Source organism: Apostichopus japonicus, chromosome 21, assembly GCF_037975245.1.
Source record: "Apostichopus japonicus isolate 1M-3 chromosome 21, ASM3797524v1, whole genome shotgun sequence".
In the NCBI taxonomy this organism is placed as follows: Eukaryota; Metazoa; Echinodermata; class Holothuroidea; order Aspidochirotida; family Stichopodidae; genus Apostichopus; species Apostichopus japonicus.
The window spans coordinates 18214893-18242083 of NC_092581.1; the positions used below are offsets into that span (position 1 = coordinate 18214893).

General features: G+C 36.9%; 3 protein-coding genes across 4 annotated transcripts in view; 1 reads left to right on the top strand and 2 right to left on the bottom strand.

Moving 5' to 3' along the window:
- Positions 1-3290: 3290 nt before the first annotated feature.
- On the bottom strand, positions 3291-8384 carry LOC139962905 (small ribosomal subunit protein bS6m-like). Its single transcript, XM_071963299.1, has 3 exons — positions 8166-8384; positions 7198-7337; positions 3291-5756 (listed from the first exon to the last, which is right to left on the bottom strand). Exons 1-3 carry the CDS (start codon positions 8208-8210, stop codon positions 5534-5536), a joined length of 408 nt encoding a protein of 135 aa, XP_071819400.1. The 5' UTR covers positions 8211-8384; the 3' UTR covers positions 3291-5533.
- Positions 8385-9636: 1252 nt separating this feature from the next.
- Positions 9637-14515, top strand: LOC139963130 (ATP synthase subunit O, mitochondrial-like). Its single transcript, XM_071963672.1, has 6 exons — positions 9637-9751; positions 10148-10192; positions 10921-11031; positions 12099-12171; positions 12919-13091; positions 13435-14515. Exons 1-6 carry the CDS (start codon positions 9671-9673, stop codon positions 13633-13635), a joined length of 684 nt encoding a protein of 227 aa, XP_071819773.1. The 5' UTR covers positions 9637-9670; the 3' UTR covers positions 13636-14515.
- The window catches only part of LOC139963128 (intersectin-1-like), a 61439-nt gene continuing 48264 nt past the window's right edge, over positions 14017-27191 (bottom strand). For both annotated transcript variants that reach the window (XM_071963669.1, XM_071963668.1), the window contains 13 exons: positions 25237-25358; positions 23965-24071; positions 23176-23251; positions 22417-22524; positions 21972-22070; positions 21203-21370; positions 20814-20885; positions 20301-20435; positions 19703-19824; positions 18908-18990; positions 17652-17738; positions 16801-16974; positions 14017-16163 (listed from right to left, as the gene is read on the bottom strand). In XM_071963669.1, coding sequence (XP_071819770.1) covers positions 16015-16163; positions 16801-16974; positions 17652-17738; positions 18908-18990; positions 19703-19824; positions 20301-20435; positions 20814-20885; positions 21203-21370; positions 21972-22070; positions 22417-22524; positions 23176-23251; positions 23965-24071; positions 25237-25358 — 1502 coding nt within the window. In that variant the 3' untranslated portion in view covers positions 14017-16014. The remainder of the gene's footprint in view (positions 16164-16800; positions 16975-17651; positions 17739-18907; positions 18991-19702; positions 19825-20300; positions 20436-20813; positions 20886-21202; positions 21371-21971; positions 22071-22416; positions 22525-23175; positions 23252-23964; positions 24072-25236; positions 25359-27191) is intronic.

Sequence of the window (27191 nt, forward strand, 5' to 3'; positions counted from 1 at the left end):
TACTAATTTTTGCTGTGTTGTCTTCTTTGCCACGATGGCTGCTCATAGGATGGTGTATGGAGATTATATAAAGAAGACCAGAGTAGATTGAAAATAAGTTTGTATGATACATACTAGGGATGCACCGGATCCAAATTTTTGAATCCGGCCGGAACCGGATTTTGCCGGATAGTACAAGAAATCCGGCCGGAACCGGATTTTTTCATTACACAAAAGAAAATCATTAATAAGAAGTAGAAGTATGAAACAAGGAGCAAATCTTAGGTGAGGTAAACGCATATTATAAAGAAGGTGAAATTAAGACCCCATTTATGAGATTAAATATGACTTGAAGTGGTGTAATCTACATTCTTTAATAAAATAACTACAATATAATTGTTGACAAGCTTGATACAGTATGTAAATTTATTTGCTGGAAAATACTGCATACTACCTATGAAGTTTGTTTTAAAACAGGAAGCTACATTTCACAAATCTCATACTTTATACTGACTAAAAAGATTATTTAATTGTTGTAATAACACTACTATCTGGATTTAGAATTGTCTTTTATTATTCATTATTTGGTAACAATTTTTTTACACTGCAATATTATCTGTAAAATAAAATAAAAAAGCATTGCATCTTTTCAGAAGTGGAAGAAACTTCTTATCTATCTTTTAATTATCCTTTAAAATGGAATTGAATGTTTATTAGAACACTTATTGATTAGGTTTTTCATGAACTTTTAGGAACTTTCATGGTGACAAGAGATATCTCTTTCTGTGAGAAAATTAGATACTGTTTTTCTGTGACTGGCACCCCATTTGGTGGAAACTCTTCTAGTCCATTGCTTCATCTATTTATTAAAGTGCCAAGATTACAATTTGCATATTGCCATGACCACAAACAATGAGTAACAATTGACAGCTTTCTAGACAGGAAATGGACTGTAGTGGTCCACAAAAAGATCCATTGTTTTTGACTTCTTAAGGTCCTAATGCACTTGCTTGGATTTTGGACATTTCATTTCATGCAAGTGTTTCTCTCTGACAAGTAGTATTGTTAATGAAAGTTATTTCACTATAAGATTTGGAATATGGCTTCCTCATTTATTTGGAAGCATTTCAGTGTTCAGGATCAGGCTGATGAAATTGCAGAGTGTAATTAAAAAAATTCAGACGTATTTAACCATATAAGAGATTGTTTCACAGTCAGTGGCGGAGATTTCTTGTCAGAAGTGGGGGGGGGGTTGTAGTGGGGGGGGGTTGTAGGTCATTGATGAAATAAAAAGTCACAACTGCTGGCTCACTATCTAAGTGGAGCGCCACCATAAGTTGGCGCGAAGTGCACAAGAATCTTTTGGCAAATATTGCCTCCCAGATTGCAGTAAATGGCACTGCCCAGGCCTTGAAAAGCTGCATTTAATAAGGGGCGTATGCAGGATTTTCTAACCCGGGGGGGGGCGCATTACTATCTAAGCGGAGCGCCACCATTGGTTGGCGCGCAGCGTACAAGCAAATTTCTGGTTTTGGTACCCCCAGATCACCGGAAATGGCACTTCTCGGGCTTGAAACTGACCAACCATATGTACACTTTTGCCTGAGAACCAAGTATTTCCAAATACTTTTTTCTCATCTATAACCTTTTTGAAGATTGTCACCAGTCACACATCATGTTCGACTTCATCACACATCCTGTGGATCATTGCTTTTGTAGGTGATTCTTCATCGCGGCCCACAATATCCGTCAGCCCCACTCAGTTCAGAATTTGAAAATTCACAATTCTCGTGAATAAATTCACTTCAAAACATACCCATAATGTTGCCCAAAATATCATCTATGGACAACCGATATAGTAAAACCTCCTTCAAACCCTAACAGACGGGTCAAAATTGCACGAGTATGATGAAGTATGATGAAGAATGTTGGTTAGGGAATTTTCGAAAATTCAGACGGCAATTAAAAAATTTCGTTGAAGGAAATAAAAATATACCAGTTATTTCCAAAACCGAACACTACACACATCGACAGTTTTGAGCATGGGCGCAGATCAGTCTTGGATAATGGTGGGGATGCGTGTATGCTCTCTGATACTATCTAAGCGGAGCGCGACCATGGGTTCGCGCGTAGCGTACGATTTTTTTGGGCAAATATACCTCCCAGATCGCCGGAAATAACACTTCCCAGACCTAATGATACTCCTAAACCTCCTTAAGTTTTAGATCTCATGCCTTAGAAATTTAGTTTGGAGAAATACTTGGGCGTCTGCAGAAAGAAAATCAGGGGACAAATAATCCAAGCAGACTTTTGTATATACGATGGGTCTGGGGTCCTCTCCCAGAAAACAAATATAGACTGCCGCAAATGCGATTTCCGTCCTATATTTAACAACTGTGGATAAAATACAATAAAATGAGAACTGCTGCATGTCACACACAATGCTGGATCAAACTGCGCAAAAGTTCAATACAGGGGAACTTGAAATGCAGCTATTGGTCAAGACAAATTAGTGGGGACACGGTATATCATGTCCCCACTACTGAAAAAAGTTGGTGGGGACGCGTCCCGCTGTCTTCACCAGGATCTGCGCCCATGGTTTGGAGGCTGTTTATCGTGGAACGCCATTTTCATGCTCACTGATATGATATGATATCTGCTGTTTGCTTTACAAATTCGAATAATTTTGTCACTGTCCCTCTTTCTCTTCCCGTTTTCTTACCGTATTTTCTACTCCATCCTTTTCTCTCTTTCTTCTTTTTCTTTTCCTTCCTTCACCTCGTTGAGGTTGGCAAGTGTATACAGTTCCAAAGCTATTCAACAGCAACAAAACGTTATTTTGTGTATGTCTGTTGTGGGGTGAAGTTAGCGCTATGAAGCTACAAGTTCCAATGCGCAAGGTGGGGGAAAGGGGCTAGAAATAATGTGTGGGTCAATTCTATCTCGGTTTTCGGTCGTTAATTGTTGATGTAGCCTACCAGGTAAAAAGTTGAAATGACTTTAACAATTTCAAATTCAATAATTTGATTTATTATGCCATTTGGAGCGCATAACATAGGCTATAACAGAACATTACTGGCTAAAACTAGGGGGGGGGGGTTGATTGTGTGGGCCAACCCCCCTCTTCAAAAAGTGGGGGGTTAAACCCCCCCTGTTTCTCCGCCACTGTTTCACACATAAAAATTCAGAGAAAACATGAATGCCAACAATAATGGGAAAGTAAAGATTCAATGGAACAGTATTTTGACTGATAAGTATATGAATGGTCTATTTTAACTGCACAATATTAAACTGATGAAGGCTGCAAGAAATGATTTCACTGCAAACTGTATTTGTTGTATATAGCTTCATATTATTACAGTAGTTGTATTATTTTGGTTGATCTTTAGAAACAGTGGGTCAGACCATTGAGAAAATTAAATTAAACATGTTAAACCTAATTTTTCCTTACTTTGAATGTTTTTATTAATTTTTGGAAATAGTTTACATTGATTTAAGTTAATACCAACACCTTTTTAAGGAATAATTCAGGCCAGATTTTGAAAAAGATCCGGCCAGATTTTGAAAAAGATCCGGCCGAATTTTGAAAAATATCCGGCCGGAACCGGAACATTGCTCACTATCCGGCCGGATAGTCCGGCCGGACATCCGGTGCATCCCTAATACATACATGCGCACACGCATACACACACACCCATACATACACATAAGCAATGATGAATGCAAAGGTTACGATTATCATCGAACCAAAAACCTACCTTTCAGTATCTATTGTCTATAAATGCGGCGGCAATGTCATTGTCATTCAGGAGAAATCCATGTTCACGGGCCTGATTGATGTAGTGTTCACAGTCAGGCAGTATAGCACTATTTTTAGCAAAGTAATGTTGTTTGTGACACATAAGGGTTTCACATATAGCCTATAAACTGAGACGGGATGTCCTCAAAACGGATTGGTTGTCCCCAGAACATATTAGAAACATCATAAAACTAATGAGGTTTACCAGGTGCATTCCCTCCAGGGGGTTGGGGGGGGGGAGGGGATAGACTCTGGTCCAGTTGTACAGTTTGGTCTTTGCTTGTTAGTTTCGTCCCCGATTTTCAATACCCACACTGGGTATATAGGAGCAGGTTATAAAAAAATACCATAAATTCTGTTGTTATCGGCATTGTCCTATTTATTGCAAGGAAAATATATTGTCCCTCTGACAAACTCAAATGATTTTCGAAAGGTCTTTGTGAAGTTAATGGAAAGCACTATTTGTACGAAAGGCATACAAAACTAGAGCATCGATGCTGTAGAATCCCATTACTATACTGATGTGCTGGTACTTTAATGCTTAGTGTATCAGTTAAGACAGGTATTACAAGGTACTGTTGGTGGAAGTGAACAGACATTTTCATGCACAAAACCTAAGTTACAAAACAGATCACAATCCTACAGAATCACATAAGGTCAAAAATGAGCAAGATAAAGCTTTAATTACCTTAAAATCAACCCCCGAGAAACATACCTTTTTATCACATACCACTGGCAGGACAGCTTTGAAACTTACTATTAACTCACAACTGTATAATATATTGTGTAAGATGCCACTTTCAAGCAACAGTTTTCTTTTCAAGAGTTTAATTCCAAGCTGTTTAGACTAGTGTAGGTCCATTGTCAAATCGAGGCTTCACTGCCAGATAAGGACTATCTCTATTGGTCTCAGCACAGTATTATAATTGTTCAGTCAAGTGTGTTGGTAGCTCTCTGAACTTGAGATGCACAACATCATTTGTTTAACTCTTTTACTAGCTGTGCTTAAGAGCATTTTAGAAGGTCTGGAACCATCTAAAGTGGTTTTCTGTGATTTGACATTAAGATGTAAAAAATGTATATATATGCTTGATGATGATTCATTACTCTGTGTCAACCAGGGAAGATATCATTTGATGAACCCGATATTTGTAGCAAAACAATATTAATAAACACCCCCACACAACTTCTAAAGGCAGACTTCATTCTCCTTTAATATCTACAGCATTGCATGTGTTGTTTTCAGCACACATACACATTCCTCTGCCCCTCCCCTGCCAAGTACTTGAGAACTGCACAGGGTAGAACTAATTCTCCAAGTAAAGATTAATTACACAAACAAAGAAAACAGCTATTTTCATACATGAATTACACAGTTTGTTCTTGCACAATACTGCACAAATACCTCTGATTGTACTGTCAAATGGGCTTGGAAGTACAACTGAAACAGATTTCAGGATATTGTCTATTTTGATTGGCTATGGTATTTTTCTTGTGATGATCGAATGCATTTGATTTTGCACTGAACCTGCAACAAACTCTATAGCATAATGCTTCAGAGAACCTCAGTATTAGCACACTGCTTCAAATGCACAAAGCAAGCTTGAGTCCCTCCCTGTGTTCTTCTCAATGGCTTTTCAGAACCTTGCTAGTCCTCTTTTACCAGCTTCATCTGGATGCATCCAACTATGAACCGCTCATGATTTAAGTTGAAACTTGAAATCTGACATTCTTCAGCTATCAAACATTGTAATTTTATAATTTGATGTCTTTAAGCTGATTCTGAACTGTGTGTAACAACTTTCTCTGCTTTGGTTGGTATATATCTTCAAAGACACCTTCACATGGCTTAGAGGTTGGCATCGCCTCTGTCTCCTGTCTGATGATGGATGGTCGTATAATGTCTATTTCCCTTTTGAAGTAGTTATGCATGACAGGAAGAATGCTAGTAGGAGCATGGAAGTCAACAACAAAGTACCTGCAAGGACAAAGAGATAGCTAGTGTAAAACAATACATGATTAATAGAACAAAACAATCATGACATTTACTCTCGTTTTAAAATTCTTCATTACATCATTACACTGGTCTAGCTAGCACTGTATACTTTGTGTTATATAGAGCATATATACATATATGTATGTATGTATTTTAGAATTTTCGATCCTCCTGCAAGCAGGAACTCGCGAAGAAGCCATCATTGGCTTATGAAAGCCGCACGCTGACCGAAGTCAGTCTCTTACTTAGATTCATATTTTAACGTCCATGGTCATGAATTGTCAACAACTCTGTAACTAAATGACATACATTAATCTTGGGAGTGACTCGAACTCGGGACCTTATGATTGAAGGGCACCGGCGTTAACCACTGAGCTAACACTCCCTAATATAGGGCAGAGAGTGAAACAGTGTTTCTAGTTTGGCATTTGAAAACTCCAAAATTGAATATCATTGATTTCAAACATTTCATTTTTTCATTACGACCCAAGGTTGTCTATGTAGCAGTAAACAACATTGGAACTTTTTACCATCCCTAATGTTCAGCTAATAATCCCTAATTGTAAAAAATTGAGAGCCCACACAAGTCCTACCCATATACACAGGGTACATTGTCATAATATAACAGCAAATTCATATTTGACATTTTTTCATCCGATTTGGCCATCAATTCTGGTCGGTTGCACCACAGAAAAACTGGCAACCCTAGAGTGAATCTATATTATAATTAATGGCCATATTGTTGTGTATATAATTGCAATAGCTGTAGATCAGTGTTTTATAAATGCTTACAATATCAACAAGGAAAGAAACTATCATATGAGAGTGTATCATTATGATTGTGTTTTATTTTTCTTATAAGCACAGCATGTGAGACAAAAGAAAGAAAATAGCTCTTCAAGTTTAAAAAGCATGAATATGAAATGAAGCAATTTACATGATATAAATATTGCCATGTAAATGGTTTCAGATGAACAGAATGCATCTTCCACAGGTTCATGTACTGTAGTACATATTGAACAGAATGAATTTAAAGTTTAAGCCTTTGTTAAAGCTGATGCCAAGTCTAGGGTTCTGTTCTATAGTTATAAGAAATCACAAGTCATACATACACATGTTGCTTTGATTATACATTAAATTACTTTCCAACTCAGTTGTTCACTTGCTCTTGTATGATACAGTTCAACAAAATACCTGCTTACTTCAATTCTAGATCAAGTTCTCTCATATTTTGTATCTTTACCCACTATTATATATGGTTTTTGTTTTGCACACCAGTATTTTAAAATTTACTGCAGTGCTTAATAAAGGGCTGAAAATGATATTTAGTTATATCAGCACAAATTTAAGACAAAGAATATTTTATAATTCAGTATGAATCACTAATTAACACTATTTGATTGGAAGTTAAATGTTAACAAACCTTCCGTTCACAAAGTTCTCATTGTGTGCTCTCATTCTGTAAGGCAACCTTTTCTCTCCCAGATATTCCAACTTTCTTATTATTCCTCCATTCTCAAGTATGAACGTCAGCGACCTTCGAACAGCATCTCTTAGTTCAGGCTGCAAATATATGATCAAATGGATATAAGACGAACTGGATGGATTTTATCACAATATACTTTCACATCCCATCAGACTTACTCAAATTTTGAGACAATGGTCTGTCTCATCTCAAAGTCAAAAGGTGAAAGTACCTCGTATTTATCCTCAACATTTTATGACTGTGATTACTTCAGCCCAATTCTTATTTACTGTATATATGCATAGCCTAGAGCACAAAATAATGAATTTTAAGTTGCCATGAATTTCTACAACTGGCATTCTGTCAAATTGTTTTTTCTTGTGGAACATAATTAATTACGATTAGTTTGCAAACAAAGTAGGCCCTAATTAAACGTTGGATTGGATCATGAAATTTTGTTTCACCCATGGTGCAAGAACCTCTGTATACTAGTATTTTTAGGCTAAAACTATTGTACCACTTTGCATGTAGGCCTAGGCTAGACACCCTTCAAATAATTCCCCCTTAGACCCCCTCCCCCAGAACATTGATCAATGTCCTCCTTATTACAAACAAAATATGCAAACCTAGACATGTGTGCTAGCCTATAATTACTTTAGGGCATTACCATTCATATGGTACGGATTCTAAAGTACTAGCAGCTCAACATCCAAAAGGAGTTTACCCCTGTTCGACCTCGCTAGAGGTCCTACGGGGGACCTCGCTAGAGGTCCTACTAGCAGCTCACTGCTTGCACTAAGCCTACTAGTACTACTACTACTACGTACAGCTTATACTGGCTAGTACTATATACTATTAGACTTAGGCCTACTAGTATTACTATTAGACTTCAACACTGAATACTTATGTTAAATATTGCGGCTTACCCCGTGCAAGACTTTCATTATCAAAGAAAGCTCGTATCCTGGCATTTTATTTGTGTATGAACGGCACACCTTTCTGTGATAACAACTCTGATATTTAGACCTTCATGAATATGAGGTTTGCCAGTTGCGCTCTCGACCTGGTAGTAGACACGATAGTTGTACTTCTTAGCCTATACAGGGTGTATAAATTTCTGTGCTACACGGCATGAGAGTGAATGCGATGTCGAGTAGGTAGAAGCTAGCAAACAAAGCAAGACGGTGACAGGACCGCCTCGATGAAAGTTGTAAATATGAAGAATTTGGGCCAAAATGATCCATGATAGTGCAGTGTGTGCATAGGCGGGATTGTGGGGAAGGGGAAGCCAAGGAGGGCACATGCCCCCAATTTTCACCAGACCTTAAGTTTTTTTATATCCAAGTCGGTCAGTAATTTGGTTCGTTATGCCACAGCAATATTACAACTAAAATACACAACTGGTACTATTTAGTACCATAGGCCTATTACATCTATGGATTTATAATATCAAACCAAATTCTCCCCTTAGACCCTCGAGCCCTGGTCCCAAGTTTTCCCCACGTTCACGTAAAAAATCCCACCCCTGAATATGTGTTTGGAAAAACACTACAATAAAGGAAGGAAAGGGGAGAGAGAGAGTGTGGAAAGGACTTGATAAAGGGTAAAGTGAACATGGTACCCAATACCCAGTGGCGTCACCAAGGGGGGGGGGGGCCTGGAGGGCCCTCCAAGAAAATCGTGCACCCTCAGGTACTCCCCAGATGCAATTTGCAGTGTTAAAAAATACTCAAACAAAAACCTTGTTTTACAAAGGACGAAACGTATTATGTTCTGCAGTAAAACTTCTTTCCACCGACAATAACCAGTTGTTTACTCACTAACAAGGTCACAGAAGCCCCGACGTGAATCGCTAGTGCTTGAACTTCACTATTACTCTGCATGAATTTCACACCCCCTCTCCTTAGACCACTCTCCCAGGACGCCATTCACAAATAAACATGGTTCCCCCTAATTAAGTGCTGTGCCCTCCACCCCCACCCCTCGCCCCATTGGCACCTGATATGTGGTATATTACCGCTTGAGGGACCACAACGGTTTGCATCTTATGGAAGTGTGAATCCAAGCATGCCCCCCTCCCCCACCCCATCACCCCTACAACCCTCACTTTTTGATAGTTACAATAATGTCATATCGATGCCCATGATCTTACTCGAAGACTGAACTAAACGGTCCATCAGACCCACAAGTCTGCAGTCGATGCTCAGAGTGCACGTAGGCTAATTTGGATCAAACGGAGTTGATGTCGGCAACCCTTCCGGAAACGGTCAATACATTTTCCGACGTCTCGAAAAGTATCTCGACCTACTGCGACCCTTATTTTTAATTAGTTTGCGGACATTCGCTATCCCCAATTTGAAAACCATGGATCCAGAAGCAGATCACCCTTCCCAGGACCCAGTTGCGAAAGTTGTAAAGCGGGTCCTCGTTTATGCCATATACTAGCTTCAAATCAGTCAACTGGCAGCGAGACATCCCAGTCAAAATGGCGACCTCACGGATTGTGATATCGGTAAGATAAGTCGCTTCGTATCAATGACGATAACATTTTCGGTTAAGGAAATATGTTGCTTCTATGAGCATAACTATCTTATATTTTTTCGTGCAGTTTCGATGGTAAAATATGTTATTATTAGCAGCTAGGGTAAGATTAATAATGAATGTGATCGAGATTTTCTGTACTAATGTGCACGGTAGTTAGGCTATTAAAGGCTATGCAAATATCATGTTAGGCCATTCCAAGATTATTCGTTGAGTATGATATACGCTCAGCAGGCCAAGTGAAGGCAAGCACACATTTCGTTGTAATTTGTACTGTAGATAGTTGTAGCCTAAATTGTGTTGCAGATTATGAAGCTTGATACTAGTGCAATAGTATTAGTACTCTTGTCATTTTTCTTTTCCACAGGCGAGGCAGTTCACCACCAGTGTGGCACAGGCTCAGTTTGTCAAGGTATTGTCTTCTTATTTCATAAGACAGCTCGCAGCTAACTTTTAAATGAACTGTCAGAACATAGACATAAGCTTATTATTTGTGAGCTTGTGCAGGAAATGACAGATGTATAAACCCAACTTGAGATGCATATATGATAAACAAGCTTCTTCAAAACATTTTGAAGCTAAACTTTCTGTTTATCAGTGGAGATGGTCTCAAAGGCCATGGAGATGGTATCAAAGGCCAGGTATGTCTTTAAACACAAAACAGAACCTAAGCAAGTCTTAAGGACACAGTAGACCCACTAGGAGTCTTTAAGTTGATCTTCAATTTCTATTTACATTATATTGTTTATTTTCTTTCATAGAAGTAATGGTTCCTGAAATTCCATGTAGCATTTGTTATTTTCTGACCGTGGTATCCTACCTCCACCACAAAATATCAACAGACAAAAACAAAAGCTCTTTGATTCGTAGTTGCTCATAAGAAGTATCTCTTACATGTTATATGACGGTTAGATACATGTCTTCCCTAATGTGTGAGATCTAGTTAATGAAATAATATTACAGTGGTCAAAATAGACTTGATAAATTCTGATCAAAGTTTTCTTCACTCCGGTAGTTATGTCAAATCTGTATCCTGATAGATTGCTTCATCATATCTAGTGAAGATATGACTCAGGTTATTTCCAACAAAGCTCATGTTTGTGCATCTTTTTCTTTTCTATCATTATTTTCTCCTTTCAGCCTCCAATTCAAGTTTATGGAACAGGCGGGCGTTACGCTCATGCTCTGTACTCCGCAGCCAGTAAGGAAAAGAAGTTAGAACAAGCAGATTCAGAATTAAAATCTTTTCGGGTAACCCTTTGCTTCTCAATCATTCACATTATATGATAAATAATCAGGTTAGAATTTAAAGCCAACTTTGGACCCCAAATACAAAACCCCTCTCACCTCGTCTTTTGCCCTCCACATTCTGCACATCCTCCAGCCTTTTCCTTGGTTAAAACATCACACACATTAACAGGGAATAATTAATTATTTGTATTTTGTGTCGTAGTTTTGAGGCTTATCAAGTTTTGTTTCTCATAGAATACTGAAAAAATCCATGTTTCTGTGTGTACTAGAACTGCTATACACCTTTGCATTTTGTTTCAACAATAATAATAAATTATTAATAAGCATAAATATCCAATCTGCAGAGCGCTAAAGGCACAAACCAATATACCAATATACAGAAACACACACAAAATAACCAATGCAATTTAGCGTAGCAGTTGCTATACAGAAAGTATTCTGTGATTATCAATGGCATTACGCACTTATTTATCATACGGCTACGTACAACTTATAGCATTAGAACATTTTATTGCATTTCTGTTATGATAAATACCCCTGGGAAAATAAGAGGTGGAACTCATTCAAAATGGGTATCATTAACACACCAGGCTTTGGATAACTTGAAGTGCAATATACTTCACTTGATTAAAACTGAATGAAGACCCTTATTTATATATCATGTTTAATAGTCCAATTATCCATAGTTTTACTAAACAAAGTTCAAAACCAGGTTATAATATCGACCAAAACTGAGAAAAAAATCTTCCTTCAAGTTTTTGGTAGCAACGAAATCAATGATTCATTCTCGATGCTAAAAAAGTTGCTCTTCCAGAGACTCTTTTAATACAATATTCAGTATGTGCAACGATGCAAATAAAGAAAATATGATTTTTAAATTTGTGTTTTTCATTATTTGATAATAAACTTTACAACTTATTCTAGTGAACAGCAACAGTCAACTTGGGAATAGTGGGCCAAAATATGACAAGGTTATATATAGAATGTGGTAGCTTCCATGTTTTGAGAAAGGTATATATTTGAAGAAAAAGTGTTTGAGAGTCCGATGTCTCTTTTTTAATCTACAGAATACATTGCAACAAAATGCAAAGTTACAACAGTTTCTCAACAACCCTGTGGTAAAGAAGAACGAGAAGACAGGTAAGGGACTACAGAGAAAACTACTGATTTGAATTATTCCAAAAAGTGTAAGAAGAGGAAATCACATGATTTAAGAAGATGTATCTATAGTATACAGGGGGACATGAATGCTAGGACTTTTCTCCATTTGAAATTACTAGCCTCTGTGTCTTGTAATAAACCTGATATTATTCAATATAAGGCAGTGTGACTATCAAATTGGCCATCCAATAACCATGGTCATATCTGTCATTAAGAAACTGAACATTATGGATTGACTCATGGCTGCCAGTCAGTTTTTCTGTGAGCAGATATCAATATTTGTAGCCAAACCAGGCGAAACACCACCATGTACGAATTTGCTGTTATTTTCCATCCTTTATGTGGGTTTGTAATTCGTTGCAATTGGGTTCTCATTACTGAACATTAGGGAGTTAAGTGGTAAAAACTTTCCGTTGCTTTTGCAACACATATGCCTCTATCCAATGTCAAGTCAGTCTGAACAACGCGAAATGGTTGAAATTAATGTTCGTTAGAAGAATTCTTAGCTACTATTTCTTTTAAACTGGTAGGCCATTAAAAGAATGACAAAATGCTGTTTGGCAGAACCTTTCATTTTCCTATGGCCAATGAAATTTAGAAAATTGCAAATTTGTCATTTTTAGCATTGATAATGCCAAGCTGACACCCTAGTTCGATCTACTCCTTATGCTTGCTTATGCAGCTTATTTTCATAACTGTTTCATTTATTAATTCTTTGATGTGTAGGTGTTGTCTCAGATTACCTGAAGGGCCAGAAAATGTCTCCCCTGACAGTAAATTTCTTTGGCGTTCTCGCCGAGAACAACAGACTTAGCAAGTTGGACGAGGTATTCTCAGCTTGGAGTAAAATCATGAGTGCTCATCGAGGTGAAGTGGTCTGCACTGTCACTACAGCAAAGGTAATGTGTTAAAGCTAGGAGCAGTTGCTTATATCCTTTGCTTGGGCTTAGTCGCTACAGAACTCTTAAATTCCTGTTAGTACATGTTGAGCCCTGTTTAGCATCAGAAAGGTAACTCGATTCCTTCTTCTCATCTCAGTGCATTACATTTCTGTTTTAGCATGTGTTATTGTCAGTCAGTGGTGTAGCTGGGATACAATAGAGGTTTCGCATACAAGGTTACGAAGTGCTCACGTTTTACCTCAAGGGGATATCATATGCATTATGCATGATACATCACCTTACTGAAATAAATTAATAAATAAGTAAATAAAGAGTTTAATATTCTTCCTTTTTTTGGCAGCCTCTCGATGCCAACAAGCAAAAGCAATTAAACGAAGCTCTACAGGGATTCCTGAAGAAGGGAGAGAAACTGAATCTGAATCTTAACGTGGACGCAGCCGTGATAGGAGGAATGGTCGTAGAGATCGGAGACAAATACGTGGACATGTCCACTGCCACCAAAGTAAAACAAATGACAAACCTGATACAGCAATCTGTATGAGCTGATGACATCCTTAGAGAAGAAAGTTTAATATCTAGTCAGTGTTATTCACAAACTGTACAGTTTATCTGATGGCCTCTTGATCAATATGTCATCAAAATGAAGCTAATAAAAGAGAAGGAAACTTTGACAAACTACGGCTAATCTTCTCTTTATCAAACTTGTATCTTTAGCTGTTTATGATACTTCCAACATATAGGGAATGGTAAGAAAAATTGTCTTTGTTGCTGTAGATGGAGATTTGATTAATTATATTAAAGATAATTCTAATTGTCTAGATGTGTTGATATCGAGGTGTGTACGGTTTTGCCAAGACATTTATATTGGGTATGACCTTGACTTATCCTTTGTTACAAAACAAAAAATGAAACAGCAATAATCTTTGGTCCTTGATTTTCTTTTTATTATTCTAATGGGCAGGGACACAAAGGGCACAGGTCATACAATAGCCACCATTATTACATAATGTCATGTTTATATCTAAAGAATATCATAAAAAAAATTAACTGGAATGACTATCACAAAATAAATCACTGTGTGATCCAAAATGTTGTACTTTTGTTGGAATACACACAACAAAGGCCTTTAAACTTAAAAAGGTTACACCACAGGAATGAACAGAAAGAAAGAACTTAGAGAAACAACCAGAATGAACAGATAGAAAGAATAGCACATGTTAACAGAAAATATACTAATACCTAAAGAGTCTACAGAGAGTTTACCAGTAGCCTTGGTCTTCTAACTATTTATCAACAAGTTGGTTGAAAGATATCTTTTATTAGCTACATATTTTGACTATTGATACGACAGTGTACTCTGTTACAAAAGCCACAATGAATTTATTTAGTGAAATACATTTGACTTCAAGAAAACAGGCATATCTCAGCCATGTCCTCGAATCTTTTTTTCATTCTTTTGAATTGATACAAAGAGAAACATCAAGTTGGAATGATGGCGCTCTTCAAGATGACTGCCAAACTACTGATTTCTGGCCACTTGACACGCTTCTTTTTGTTCACCAAATGGCTACAAAGTAAATAAGTCAACTTTAATCTTAAGATCAAGTACTTCATTTGGAGCTGTGCCTCTAAGAGAGAACATGACAGATCATGGGATGACAAGTAAAGAGTAAACTGAATCAAGTGTGAAGATCCATTAATAAAATGATCTTTACTGGCAGATTTTTTTTATAAATGAATGACAATTCTTGGCCTCGCAAGATCCTGCCAGGAAAACAAGATAAAAAGAAGATACATAATTATGCTAATTTCAGAAACTTCCTGTGAAGGTTTAGTTCAAAATAATAAGTAAATGAAAACAGCAAGATGTAACCCAATACAATTTTTTTTTTTTTTTTTTGGGGGTAGGGGAGTTAACATATCCACATGGTTTACTGATTGGGTGACCCATTGGAAGTTTAAATATATGACAATAAATAGTAGATACATGGTTAAATGTAAAATAATCACTGGGTTGAAAACAAAAGTAAACAGCATTGTTAAGTAATGAACTCATGTTGTTGTGTAACCTTCATAAATAGATGGTAAAGAGTGGAATACCTAAGGTGATAGCTTGGTTAGCACAACCATTGGCTTGCATATGTATGGGTGATCACTGTTGACACTAACTATGTTACACTATATATCAAGGGAAGGCAGTAAACTTAAAAGAGACCAACAAACATGACTGTCACACCCACAAAACTTTTTCCACCCTCCCTTCCCATCCAACAACAAAACAAAGTTACCATCACCCTCAGTGACATATTACACTATATGTGAAACGATGCATCCCCCACTTAACCTTTTACAAAGGTGTAATTCTACTACCAATCTCAATGAAGATCCACCACCCCCCCCCCCCACACACCCACCCTCCATTTTGAAAGAACCCTTTCACAACAGGAATGGTATCAACTACAGCACAATTTTCAAAATGGAATTGTAACATACACACATACTCATATTGGCTATTGACATGTGCACACTGCTGAAACTATATTACACTATATATCAAGGGAAGGCAGTGGTCAAACTCACCCAGAAAGTTTTGATCCCCTCCCCGTGCAAAAATAGCTGATCAAATATAAGTTACAATCACCCTCAATGGCATGATACACTGCAAGTAATACAATGCTCGCCTTTTGAGAAATTGTTTGCTTCTCCCAACCACCCTCTCACCCCACGACCATCCCCACCCCTCAATCATTTTGAAAGAACCCTTTGGCAATAGGAATGGTATCAACTGCTCTTCAGCAAAATGCAATCATAACATAAACACAAATACTCATACTGGCTTCCAACATCTCCAATGGGGAAAACATTCACTACAGAATAGATTCACTACAAATTTAAACTGAAATAGTTTGAAAACACTTTGTTATGAATCTTCAAACAGATGGAGATTCAGTTTGACTGATATTTCACCCGTATCAACTTCATGAAGAAGTAAACTCTTAGTAATAGGTCCTCTGCCTTGAGTCTCCTTGTGGATTTCTGAGATTCTAACCTCTGTACGTCCCAGGTAGTCTGAGGGGAGAATGGGGAAGTAAATGAAGTCCCATATAATCACCAATATTATATCATTACTAGCCAGGTGGTTTGTGAGAAAAAGTCCCAGAATGAAGTTCAAGAATTTACTAAGGATATGACATTGGCTGAAATGGTCATCTGTATGCTGCATTGTCCTTCAAAGTAAAGAAATTGATAGGGATTTCAAAAGGAACTGAAAGTTCTAGCCTATTCCTAGATATTGAGAACAGTCACACTAGGCAAATGTTCCAAAAGGGTAGACTTTCTGACTGTCACCATGAACATTTTTTAAAAGTCTGATCATTTGAGACACTTCATTCAGTGCAAAACCTACTCTCGCTCTCTTCCCTGCTTTTCTCTTCCCCTCCCCCACCCCCACCCCTCCATTCCACTGGTTGGGAACCTGTCAGAACTGAATATATCATGTAATTTTTTGGAAATGTCAAAAACAGGAACACGCATGAAACACCTCTTCCAAACCTTCCCAATTTTCTGTTAAACTGCAGCTTACTAATGGAAGGTATTTCTTGTGAACCCCCCCCCACCCCACCTTCTCATGAAGCCCCTCCATTATAGAGGATTCCCAGCATGCACTGAGGTTTCATGGAGGAATACATTACTAGTCGTGTCTTACCATCCGGTGTGAAGAGATCTTTGTCATATACTGTTATACACAAGAGGTCTTGTTCCAGATCACGTATGATAAACTGCATGTTGGAATCCCAGACAGGATTTAAGTTTTGTAGGACAACTTTAGTCTTGTTCTCTTGTCCACCCATACTAGCGAGACAATACGGATCGGAGGTATCTTAAATACAAACAAAGAAATTAATCAATAAGAAAGCACTCTAATAATGATAAAATGTAAACTATAAACGTGAATGTGAACATGAATGTAGGGATTATTTCAACAGCAGCAATTATCTTTCAGAAGAATCTAGCTATTTATGCAATTCCAGATGGAAAGTTCTATACCATGGCATGACGGTTACAATATAAACAAGCTGTAACATCAATTTTTAATTGCTGTAAAAAAATTATGTTTCCATTGCATTCATATAGAAGTACAATGTATCATAATAAGTTCACAAAAATATATAAATACAATTTTAACAATGACCCAGTGGCATTTGGAACTGCACTCTAAATACCACTTACTGAAGTCACTGTAAAAAGGACCACAACACTCACTTGTGACAACACTATAGATGCAATCAAGACCATAGTACTCACTCATGACAACACTGTAGATGCAATCAAGACCATAGTACTTACTTGTGGCAACACTGTAGGTGCAATCAAGACCATAGTACTTACTCGTGACAACACTGTAGGTGCAATCAAGACCATAGTACTTACTTGTGGCAACACTGTAGATGTAGTCAAGACCATAGTAGTTACTAATGACAACACTGTAGATGCAATCAAGACCATAGTAGTTACTAATGACAACACTGTAGATGCAATCAAGACCATAGTACTTACTTGTGACACCATTCGATGCCTTTAGGTCATTCCCTTGAATGATAACAACCATCAATCGACCAACTCCTTTACTTCTTTCAGCACGAGCTGTGAACACAGAAAACATTAGATTGTCAGGTCTATTTACTGAAAGTAAACCAGGATTAAATCTTTGTAACCTTAATCACAAGCCGTGACCAGCTAGCTAAATGTGATAAAATCAACTTAAAAACATCATCCTGTATTAAACACACAGCTCCCAACCTTTCCTGATGCAAATGCTGGTCATGATACATGTGATCCATAAAATTGAGAGGGGTTAAAGGGAGGGGTATTTGGAGAGGGATATAAGGGAAGGGGAGAAGTTGGAGAGGGGTATAAACTATAAGGGGAGGGGGTAATTTAAAGAGGGGTATAAGGGAAGAAGGTCATTTGGAAAGGGGTATGAGGGGAGGGGCTCATCTGGAGAGGGGTATAAGGGGAGGGGTCATTTGGAGAAGGGGTATAAGGGGAGGAAGTATTTTGGAGAGGAGTATAAGGGAGGGGGTTATTTGGAGAGGGGAATAAGGGGAAGGGGTAACACCTTAAAGCAATATACATATATTGTGAAAGTTGCTTTTTCAACAAGTATGTGCGGGCCGGCAGGTTTGCGACATCAATTGCGAGTTTAACCCGCCAGTTGCAGGTCACTTAAGAGCTCTCTCTATAAATGTTACCAATAACTTACATAAAATTGATTGATCATGCAACTGGAGTCAAATTCACCTCAATTAATGTCCCTAAGTTAGACAATACTTTGTGAATGCAGTATGACGCCACAAGGTACAGGAAAGGAACAGACCCAAAATCTCAAGAGTCTAACTTAATAGACATTTTCATCATCACAAAGTATGGTAAATGCTACTTAAAACAGAAAACTGCAAGTTGAAGAACAAGTAATACTCGTAAAACTTGGAAAAACCTTTCTAATCCTGGATAAATAGAGACAAGATAAACAAGTCACTTATAGACGGACAGAAAATTCAAGACTAAACCAATACAATATCTTCAAAATTTTGCTTTTACAAGAAACCCCTTTGCTTAACATCGATGATTAATGAAACAAATTTGTCATCTACAGCTTCCCACAGCCAACTAGTTGACTCAATAGATAGTAAACTACAAGAACAACATCAGTTAAGAGACTTAATACTCTTTTCATGCTGTTTTAATCAAAGTAAAATAAACATTCATCTGGTTTATAATTACTTTGAGAACATGGAATTAAATTGTTTTACCTCTTTGAGCCTTTTCCCTCTTCTTCTTCTCTGTCTCTGTGTAGTGTGAAGAGGCAGACTCTATCGCTTCCATCCACTTAGAACTGCAAAGAATACAACGTCAAGTGTAATCCAGAAACTTAACAACTTAGTTAGATTAACATGACGAGAATTAGTCCATTAACCATAGGTTGCATTTTTCAGTTCTCTTGACCTCAAGTTACTGAAACTTTATCTCTCCTGCAAACAGAATATTGGTGTGTTTGGAAGAATTGATTTGTTCACACCTTGCCATGTCTGCCTTGAACTGATAGTGATTTTTGGCTACTAGCTGTGTGATGAGTTGCATAATAAAAAAGGCAGCTCAACTAAGGTGCGAAAAGATGGGACTGATCACTCAGCTAACCAACTGGAAACAACCTGCCGTTCAGTACAACTGCGGGTTTTTTTATGCAACCTATAGCTAATGGACACTTTCCCAGCATGATTATCACCTTAATCATCCTAGATCTAGTGAGATAAAACATTCTAAGCTCATGTTAATGTCAGCATTTCTTATCTTAAACTCCCAACAGTACAGTTTTCTTGATAGGATAAATGCATCATAATTAAACCACAAATAGCTATAATACCCCTAGATGAGCTAGGATAAGAAAATTACAAATTGCCCACGACAAACATAAAACACCAATGCGGTCATGAGGTCAGTGAATCAAAGATAAGCATGTATTAAAAAAGGAAAAAGAAGTAAGCAAGAAATGCTTCTATGCTTTGTAATAAACTTTGAAGGAAAATGGAAGGCATGTTTTTACTTACAGTTCTTTTTTGCTATCACATCGAAGAGCATAGACTCTATCTCCATGATTGACATGAAAGATGAAATCCTCAGAACTGACATCTTCCTGGACAATAACTTCGACTTCATTTAGGAATAATGGCTACGGACCACAAAAACACATAATAAATAGGTTAAGACCTGAAACACTGATGCATCTGTTGATTCCTTTCATAACGTTAACAAATAACCAAATGTCTCGCAATTCTGAATTCGTCCAGTTAATATGTTCTTTTAACACCAGGCATGTTCATATTCCATATTGTGTACCTTTGTGTTGACTTTGCGTGATGAGTCTAGGTGTGTAGCCTATGTACTATGTATGTTATGTGACCATAAATCATCAAAAATATTTAGAACACATAATATATATCAGATTATGAAATTACCAGTTGTTTGGTTAACATTGATAATATTCATATCTTCCTTCTGTTTTATTACAAAATAAATACTGTAGTTCCATACAAATCCTCAAAAAGACAGGACTTAATACCAATAAAAATGGACACCAGAATCGGAGGGGCAAAAAATTACAAATTAAGAACAGAGGAAAAGGATATATGTGTTGTTTTTAATCACCTGTTTGTACATTTTAAATTCGACTTGTTTTTGATTTCCTGGTGTGATGAATGGCTTTGATCCAGGCTTGACTGGTTGAGTAAACAGAAGGAAATCATTCAACAGAAATACATAGAGTTCCTTATTGCTCTTCACCTGAGGAAAGAGAAATATTGAAAACAAAAAAGGGGTAATATTTCATTCTTGAAGTTTCAAAATTCAGATTTAATATAACAGACAACCTGTTTTGTTTAAATGTTTCTGCTCTTGTGAAATCTTTGAGTGTGACTATATTCAGATAGCACACAAACCACAAGTGTGTAATCAAAGATGGCTACCAGAAGCCTACCCCAGTCACTTAACGACGTATTACATTCTTTATCTGTAATTTACCGATACAGATAACCTGAAGCTGTTTTCTATTATCGTTTACACAAAATGATTCTTACCCTGCCAAATCCCTCCCACTTGTCAAAAAATAAAAAATTATATCAGGCTAATATTGAAACAGCCACCATTTTATTAATAACTTACCTTATGTAACCTTCCAGAATGGATGTATTTCCTGGGACCAAGGCAATTGGTCAGGGAATTGAAGACCAATTCCTGAAAACAGAAAAGAAAATGGCATCAAATAACGTTTGAAAATGTGTTTTTATTCTGTAGGATTATTCAAACAACTGGAATAATCCCAAAAATCAATTAAGTGATCAATCAATTGATCGAAGATATTCTGCAACGATGTGCCTTCCCAATGTCAACTATAACATGCAATATTTGTGTATTAAGTTATGTTTTACCCCATATCAGAAAAGAAAGTGATCATAATTGTTCTGAGAAACTAGGCTAAACAATTTCTTCACATTCACAAATGTGCAACTAGCCTCTTTGCTTGACAACAACAGTTTTACAGTTCCTCCTACCTCAGCAAGACCTTCACACTCAACATGTGTCTGTAACCATTCCAGATTCTCCGAGTTTTCAATCTCCCTGACACCTTCGTTGACCTGATTACAAAGTTCCTCCGCCTTCTCGTGTGCACTCTTTGTAGTGGAATAATCTGAATGGCTTTCAGGGGTGTACTTTAAGACCTACCAAAGAAGAAAAGAAAATTCAAGAGGTTGCTAAAAGAAAGAAAAGGAATCTACATGAGAAAGGTTCTATCAGAAACATAACTTTTTTACTTTCTGGAGGTGTGCTTTAAAGTCTAGTCTAAACAAAATATAAAGAGCTTGCTAAAAATAAGTTGGAGGAATCTAAATACAACAGAAGGTTCCCTAAGAAACACAAAAATGTTGAAGTTACTCTTGGTATGTTATGACAAATATTACACATACAGCATCACAAAATTTGGAAACTAAACAGCTTTAAATTGAAATAAACCCAGATAAAAAGCAACCAAAGACAAAGTAAAACTAGAAGAGAACACAGACACAACACCTTTAATCCTTACTACTAGTTCTGCAGTTGCCTTGAAATATGATAAGTTTAGAAAATAGAAAGCGTCATTTACTACAAAGGCAAATCTCTGAATATTCATCTGTAAATGAAAGGATACCCATAGTAAGACACAGAATCAATTTTGTATTGCTCAGCCTCCAAAACTGGAATGGTTCATTAATTACAGTGGTACAGTTTGTTGATCCACACCTTCTGCGATTTAATAGCATAAAGAACATGATGAAAGATAACCTTTTGTATCAACAATGGGTACTTTGTAATCCTTTGCATCGGTTTTATCAGAGAACTGCTGAGTGGCATGCCAGCGGTGCGTGGATTTTGACCCAGCGTCTGTTAGTGAGAGAGTAGAATGGCGGAAAATCAGTTTACAAAGTAACTTTAAAATACTTGCTATGTTTCAAAGCTGTCTTGTGCTATGATGATAGGAGGCAACTGTTGTCATAGTGAAAGTGAAGGAGGTAACCATGGAAACATTGCAAACATTGTAAACAATGTAAACATTGTAAACATGAAAAGGCTGATCTGTGAAGGCACAGTTCAGTAATTGTTTTTACATCTACAGGTTTGTAATAAAGTTGGGTTGAATTGATTTAACATATTAACACAATAGCATCATTATTGAAAACACTTTTAACTTGAAAATATCCTAAGAGTACACAATTTTTTACTTCAATACCTTCACAAGCTCATTGAATTTCTCATCACTCTGTAGCTTCTTGTGGAGGTAACTTGATGCTGTTAGTTGACAGCTGCAGAATCGGATGTACGGAGAAAACTGTGCCAGCTGCAGGACAGAAGTATTACACAATAGACATTATTACACATTACACAATAGACACAATAGACAGGACAGAAGAATTACACAATAGACATTATTACACATTACACAATAGACCCAATAGACAGGACAGAAGTATTACACAATAGACATTATTACACATTACACAATAGACACAATAGACAGGACAGAAGTATATTACACAATAGACATTATTACACAATAGACAGGACAGTGTTACACATTAGACATGTAAAGAAAACAACTAGAGATAAAACAACCCACTGACATTAATGTATTACACAATAGACATGTAAAGAAACCAACTAGAGATTGACAAACAACCCACTGACATTAAGACATCAGTGAGTAAAATTACTGGGCATTTTAACTGATGAGTGATAGTCTGAGATCGCCAAAGCACAGGGGAAACCTAGGACCATACATATGATTTATCCATGAGCAAGAGCATGGGGTTGGAGGGTTGAGGAGAGGGGGATATATATGTCAAAACAAAAGACACACCAGGTGCACAGGATTGGTACCTGAGCAGGAGCAAGGGGGTGGGGGGGGGGTAGAGGGGTGTATATATCCATGCAAAAGGAAGATGCACCAGATGCCACAATCTAATAATTAAAACAAAAATAGAAGTCTTGCCTGTTCACATAAGATATCTCCAATGGTGTGTATAGGTTGATTAACTCCACTCATCTTCTTCCTAACCCTAAAAGCTCTATTGAATAAAAAAAAAAATGGAAAACAGTTTAATTGACTTCCATGGGCAGGATTTAACAAGTTATTAAATTCCAAATAACGTCATATAACATTCAAATCTAAAATTACTCACTTTCATATTGCAACAGCAAAGAATCTGCACATCGCACACTGCACAAGAAATTGGACAGTGCTTTTTTACACAGTGGTTTAAATCAGTGTGCCCAAATCAACCGTTGTGTACGCTACATATTAAGCAATTGGTAAAATGAAGGATTGTGACTAAGGACTTGATACATCAACTGGTAGGGCATTGAACTTGAATCCCATTATAGAGTATAATATCCATTAATGTTAGGCAGTAGTTACATAAATCATGAAACTATAATAAGTATAAAGTTATGTTCAAACTTTTTATCCTGCTGTTAAAAGACTCCACTTTTATAAAAACAAATTATCAAAATCTACATTATAAACAATTAGGGAAAAAAATTCAAGTGTGATATTTGAGTTCATTTGGGCCCATTGAGATAAAACAGCTATGTCGCATCATCAAATATGACACAGCACATTTTTAATCATTCACTTCTCTCCTTTTTAACATTTCTTGGGATATATTAACTAATGAGTGTAATTATTATGGTTCATACAACACTAAGTATCATGACAATATTTGGCCACAGTGCACACATAACCTTTAAGATAGTTAAGAAAGAATTAATTAATACTTACTTGAGCATTTTGGTATTGCAATGAATGATTTCCTTCCAATTAACAAAGATAATTGACAGATCTTGTGCTGAAACAATACCTGATGCTTCCAGAGGTTTATGGAAAACCTAGATATGTAATAAAAAATATGGAAAAAAAAATGTTGGTAAAATGTTCATGTTAACTTTATGGACCATAGAATTACAGCACACAATGATATTTGGAATACTGACAAGACATTGTCACCATAGAAATCTAGTGGAAACTAGAGGGAATAGGAACTGTTAGGTTAGATGAAGGTAACACCATCTCAGATGAAAGTAACACCATCTCAGGTGCATCTTTGATTATCAAAGGTTACACCATCTCAGATGCACCTTTGATTATCAAAGGTACCCCATCTCAGATGAAGGTAACAGCACATTTGATCAAGATAACATCATCTCAGACGCAGATAATATTACATCCAATTTTTAAACGCCAACATCTTAAATGAAAGCATTACCATCTCCCATTATTCAAGGTAACTCCCTTAGTAAGGTAATAAACAACCCATTCAAGGTAGAAACATCTCAGATAGAGGTTTTAACACCCTGATCAAGGTATTTAAGATGATGTTTAAACGCTTTCCACTGAGGTAACACCATCTTAAATGAAAGTATTAACACCTCCTATTAAAGGAACACCATGTCAAATGTTTTTCAAATAATGATAATAATACTTCTAAGGTAAACACAATCTCAGCTAACAGTAATAACTCCTCCAATTAAACTAACAGAACAACATCTCAGATGAAGGTAATAACAACATCTCTGAGGAAGTAACACTATATAATATGAAGGTAATACCATATAACTTGAGCAAAACACCAACCGAGGTGAGCCCCTCCCTCCCCCTCTCCCCACCCCCATTTCCTAATACCCAAATGGAACTAATGACACCATAGATGACATAATAAATCTTTGATAAAAGACAGAAGTACCCAAAGTTGACAGATCAGTAAATAAGAACAGACATCCCTTATTTTAGCAGCTTCTGCAGAATCAGGAAATAGTCATGGCTTCCAATGTTGCTATGGGAACCAAGCTTACATGTTAAAATCCTATTTCTTACCTCCACAGCTGTGTGCAGACCAGTGAAACAGTCATGGCTTTCAATGTTGCTATGGGAACCAAGCTTACATGTTAAAATCCTATTTCTTACCTCCACAGCTGTGTGCAGATCAGTGAAACAGTCATGGCTTCCAATGTTGCTATGGGAACCAAGCTTACATGTTAAAATCCTATTTCTTACCTCCACAGCTGTGTGCAGATCAGCAACGTATTTTTCCTCTGTCATGATGAGTTCATGAATCCTTTCCTGCCTCTTCCGTTCCATCTCTGGAGTGTTCTCCAGAAGAGCAATGTCCTTTGTCCCTATAACGAAAATTTAAACAAATCATTTATTTCAAATAATTCCATAATCTTCAACTTGGAACTTGTCCTTGCTGGAGACTAGCATAATTGAAACAATAATATTAATGACAAATACTTCTACAGACCCAGACAAAATTATGCAGATATTTGAACATTTCAACAACAAAAAATTCCAAGCATAAACAAAAGGATATATCATCTGGATTGACCAGTCTTAATCCAACTCCCAGCTAAATAGTGCTATCATTAACGAAATCAAACAAATCATTTATTTCAAATAATTCCATAATCTTCAACTTGGAGAAATAGTGCTATCATCTGTGGTACATGCTGTGACATAGGCTATTCTATTTTACACATCCTTAAACGAAAGAATATATCATCTGGATTGACCAGTCTTAATCCCAGCGACCATTACCGATATCAAACAAATCATTTATTTCAAATAATTCCATAATCTTCAACTTTGAGAAATAGTGCTATCATCTGTGGTACATGTTGTGACATAGGCTATTCTATTTTACACATCCTTAAACGAAAGAATATATCATCTGGATTGACCAGTCTTAATCCAACTCCCAGCGACCATTACCGATATCAAACAAATCATTTATTTCAAATAATTCCATAATCTTCAACTTTGAGAAATAGTGCTATCATCTGTGGTACATGTTGTGACATAGGCTATTCTATTTTACACATCCTTAAATGAAAGGATAAAATATCTGGATTGACTGCAGTCTTAATCCAACTCCCAGCGACCATTACCGATATCTCTTGGGAAAATACCTTTTAAACTGAATTTAAACAAACAGTTCAAACAACCACAACTGACTTTCCGCAACGCATAATCTAAATTATTAATCCCAACTGGCGACAGATTATTGTCTCCGAATTGCAAATTAATGAGGCAAACACTAAACAAATTGATACAACTTGGACACTTTGAAGAATTTTCAGCCCTGAATATCGCAATGACTCAACAACCTGTGGTCGCAGAGTTAATAACATGTCATGTACTGCAAATTGTTTTTTCCTCCACTGCCTCTGCAAACAGAGATTACCACGGTTACTTAGGGACTTCATTAGAAACAACACTTGACAAAATGTGTTGCATGCATGTCACCCATAACATTTCCAATGGTAGGCTACTGGTTAGGATTGTAATATTTTTGAAGGACTTCTCGACAAGGTCACCTCCGTTGGCTCATGGCCATTTAAAAAAAAGAAAAACAAAGTTTGATAAAAAATATCTTATGCAGTAAAATGAGTAAATTTAGCGTTGCAACAGAGATTGGGGTTTTATCAGACACACTTCTACAGTGATTTTTGAAACTACATGATGACAGAAATATTTGCCAGTAAAGCACCGTCCATGTTGACTATTATTTCATCAATATTTTTACCAAGGGTACAAAAGAAAGGAAGATAAAAATGGGCAAGGCATGGGTGAAACATGGACAGAACAAGTATGGGCATTGGTGGAGGGGTGGCCATTAAGTTGCCAGGGGTCGAGCCAACAACAAAATCAATGATTAGATCTGTTTCAATTTCAGTTATAATACCGTAGGCAGTTAACACTGTTCAAGTCAACCAAGTTATAGTGACTCTTTTCTTCTTTAAAGCATTTCCACACAACATTAAAACACAGGTTAGAACTTTCACACAACCAAGAAATAATGTTGAACAAATCTACAGGTACGATTCAAATTTTATTTTGTTCCATTTGCAGCAACATTGACAAAAAACAAAAAATTCTGATCAGCAAGTTTAAAACATCTCAGATTATTTTCTTAATGATCATTGTTCTGAAACAGTCAAGAGGTGCGCATT

Coding starts and splice junctions, on each gene's coding strand:
- LOC139962905 (XM_071963299.1), bottom strand. CDS start 8,210: ATGCCAGGATACGAGCTTTCTTTGATAATGAAAGTCTTGCACGGG. Junction 7,338..8,165: donor TAATGAAAGTCTTGCACGGG/GTAAGCCGCAAT, acceptor ATATATTTGCAG/CCTGAACTAAGAGATGCTGT. Junction 5,757..7,197: donor GAGAACTTTGTGAACGGAAG/GTTTGTTAACAT, acceptor TTGTCCTTGCAG/GTACTTTGTTGTTGACTTCC.
- LOC139963130 (XM_071963672.1), top strand. CDS start 9,671: ATGCCATATACTAGCTTCAAATCAGTCAACTGGCAGCGAGACATCCCA. Junction 9,752..10,147: donor CCTCACGGATTGTGATATCG/GTAAGATAAGTC, acceptor TCTTTTCCACAG/GCGAGGCAGTTCACCACCAG. Junction 12,172..12,918: donor AAAGAAGAACGAGAAGACAG/GTAAGGGACTAC, acceptor TTTGATGTGTAG/GTGTTGTCTCAGATTACCTG.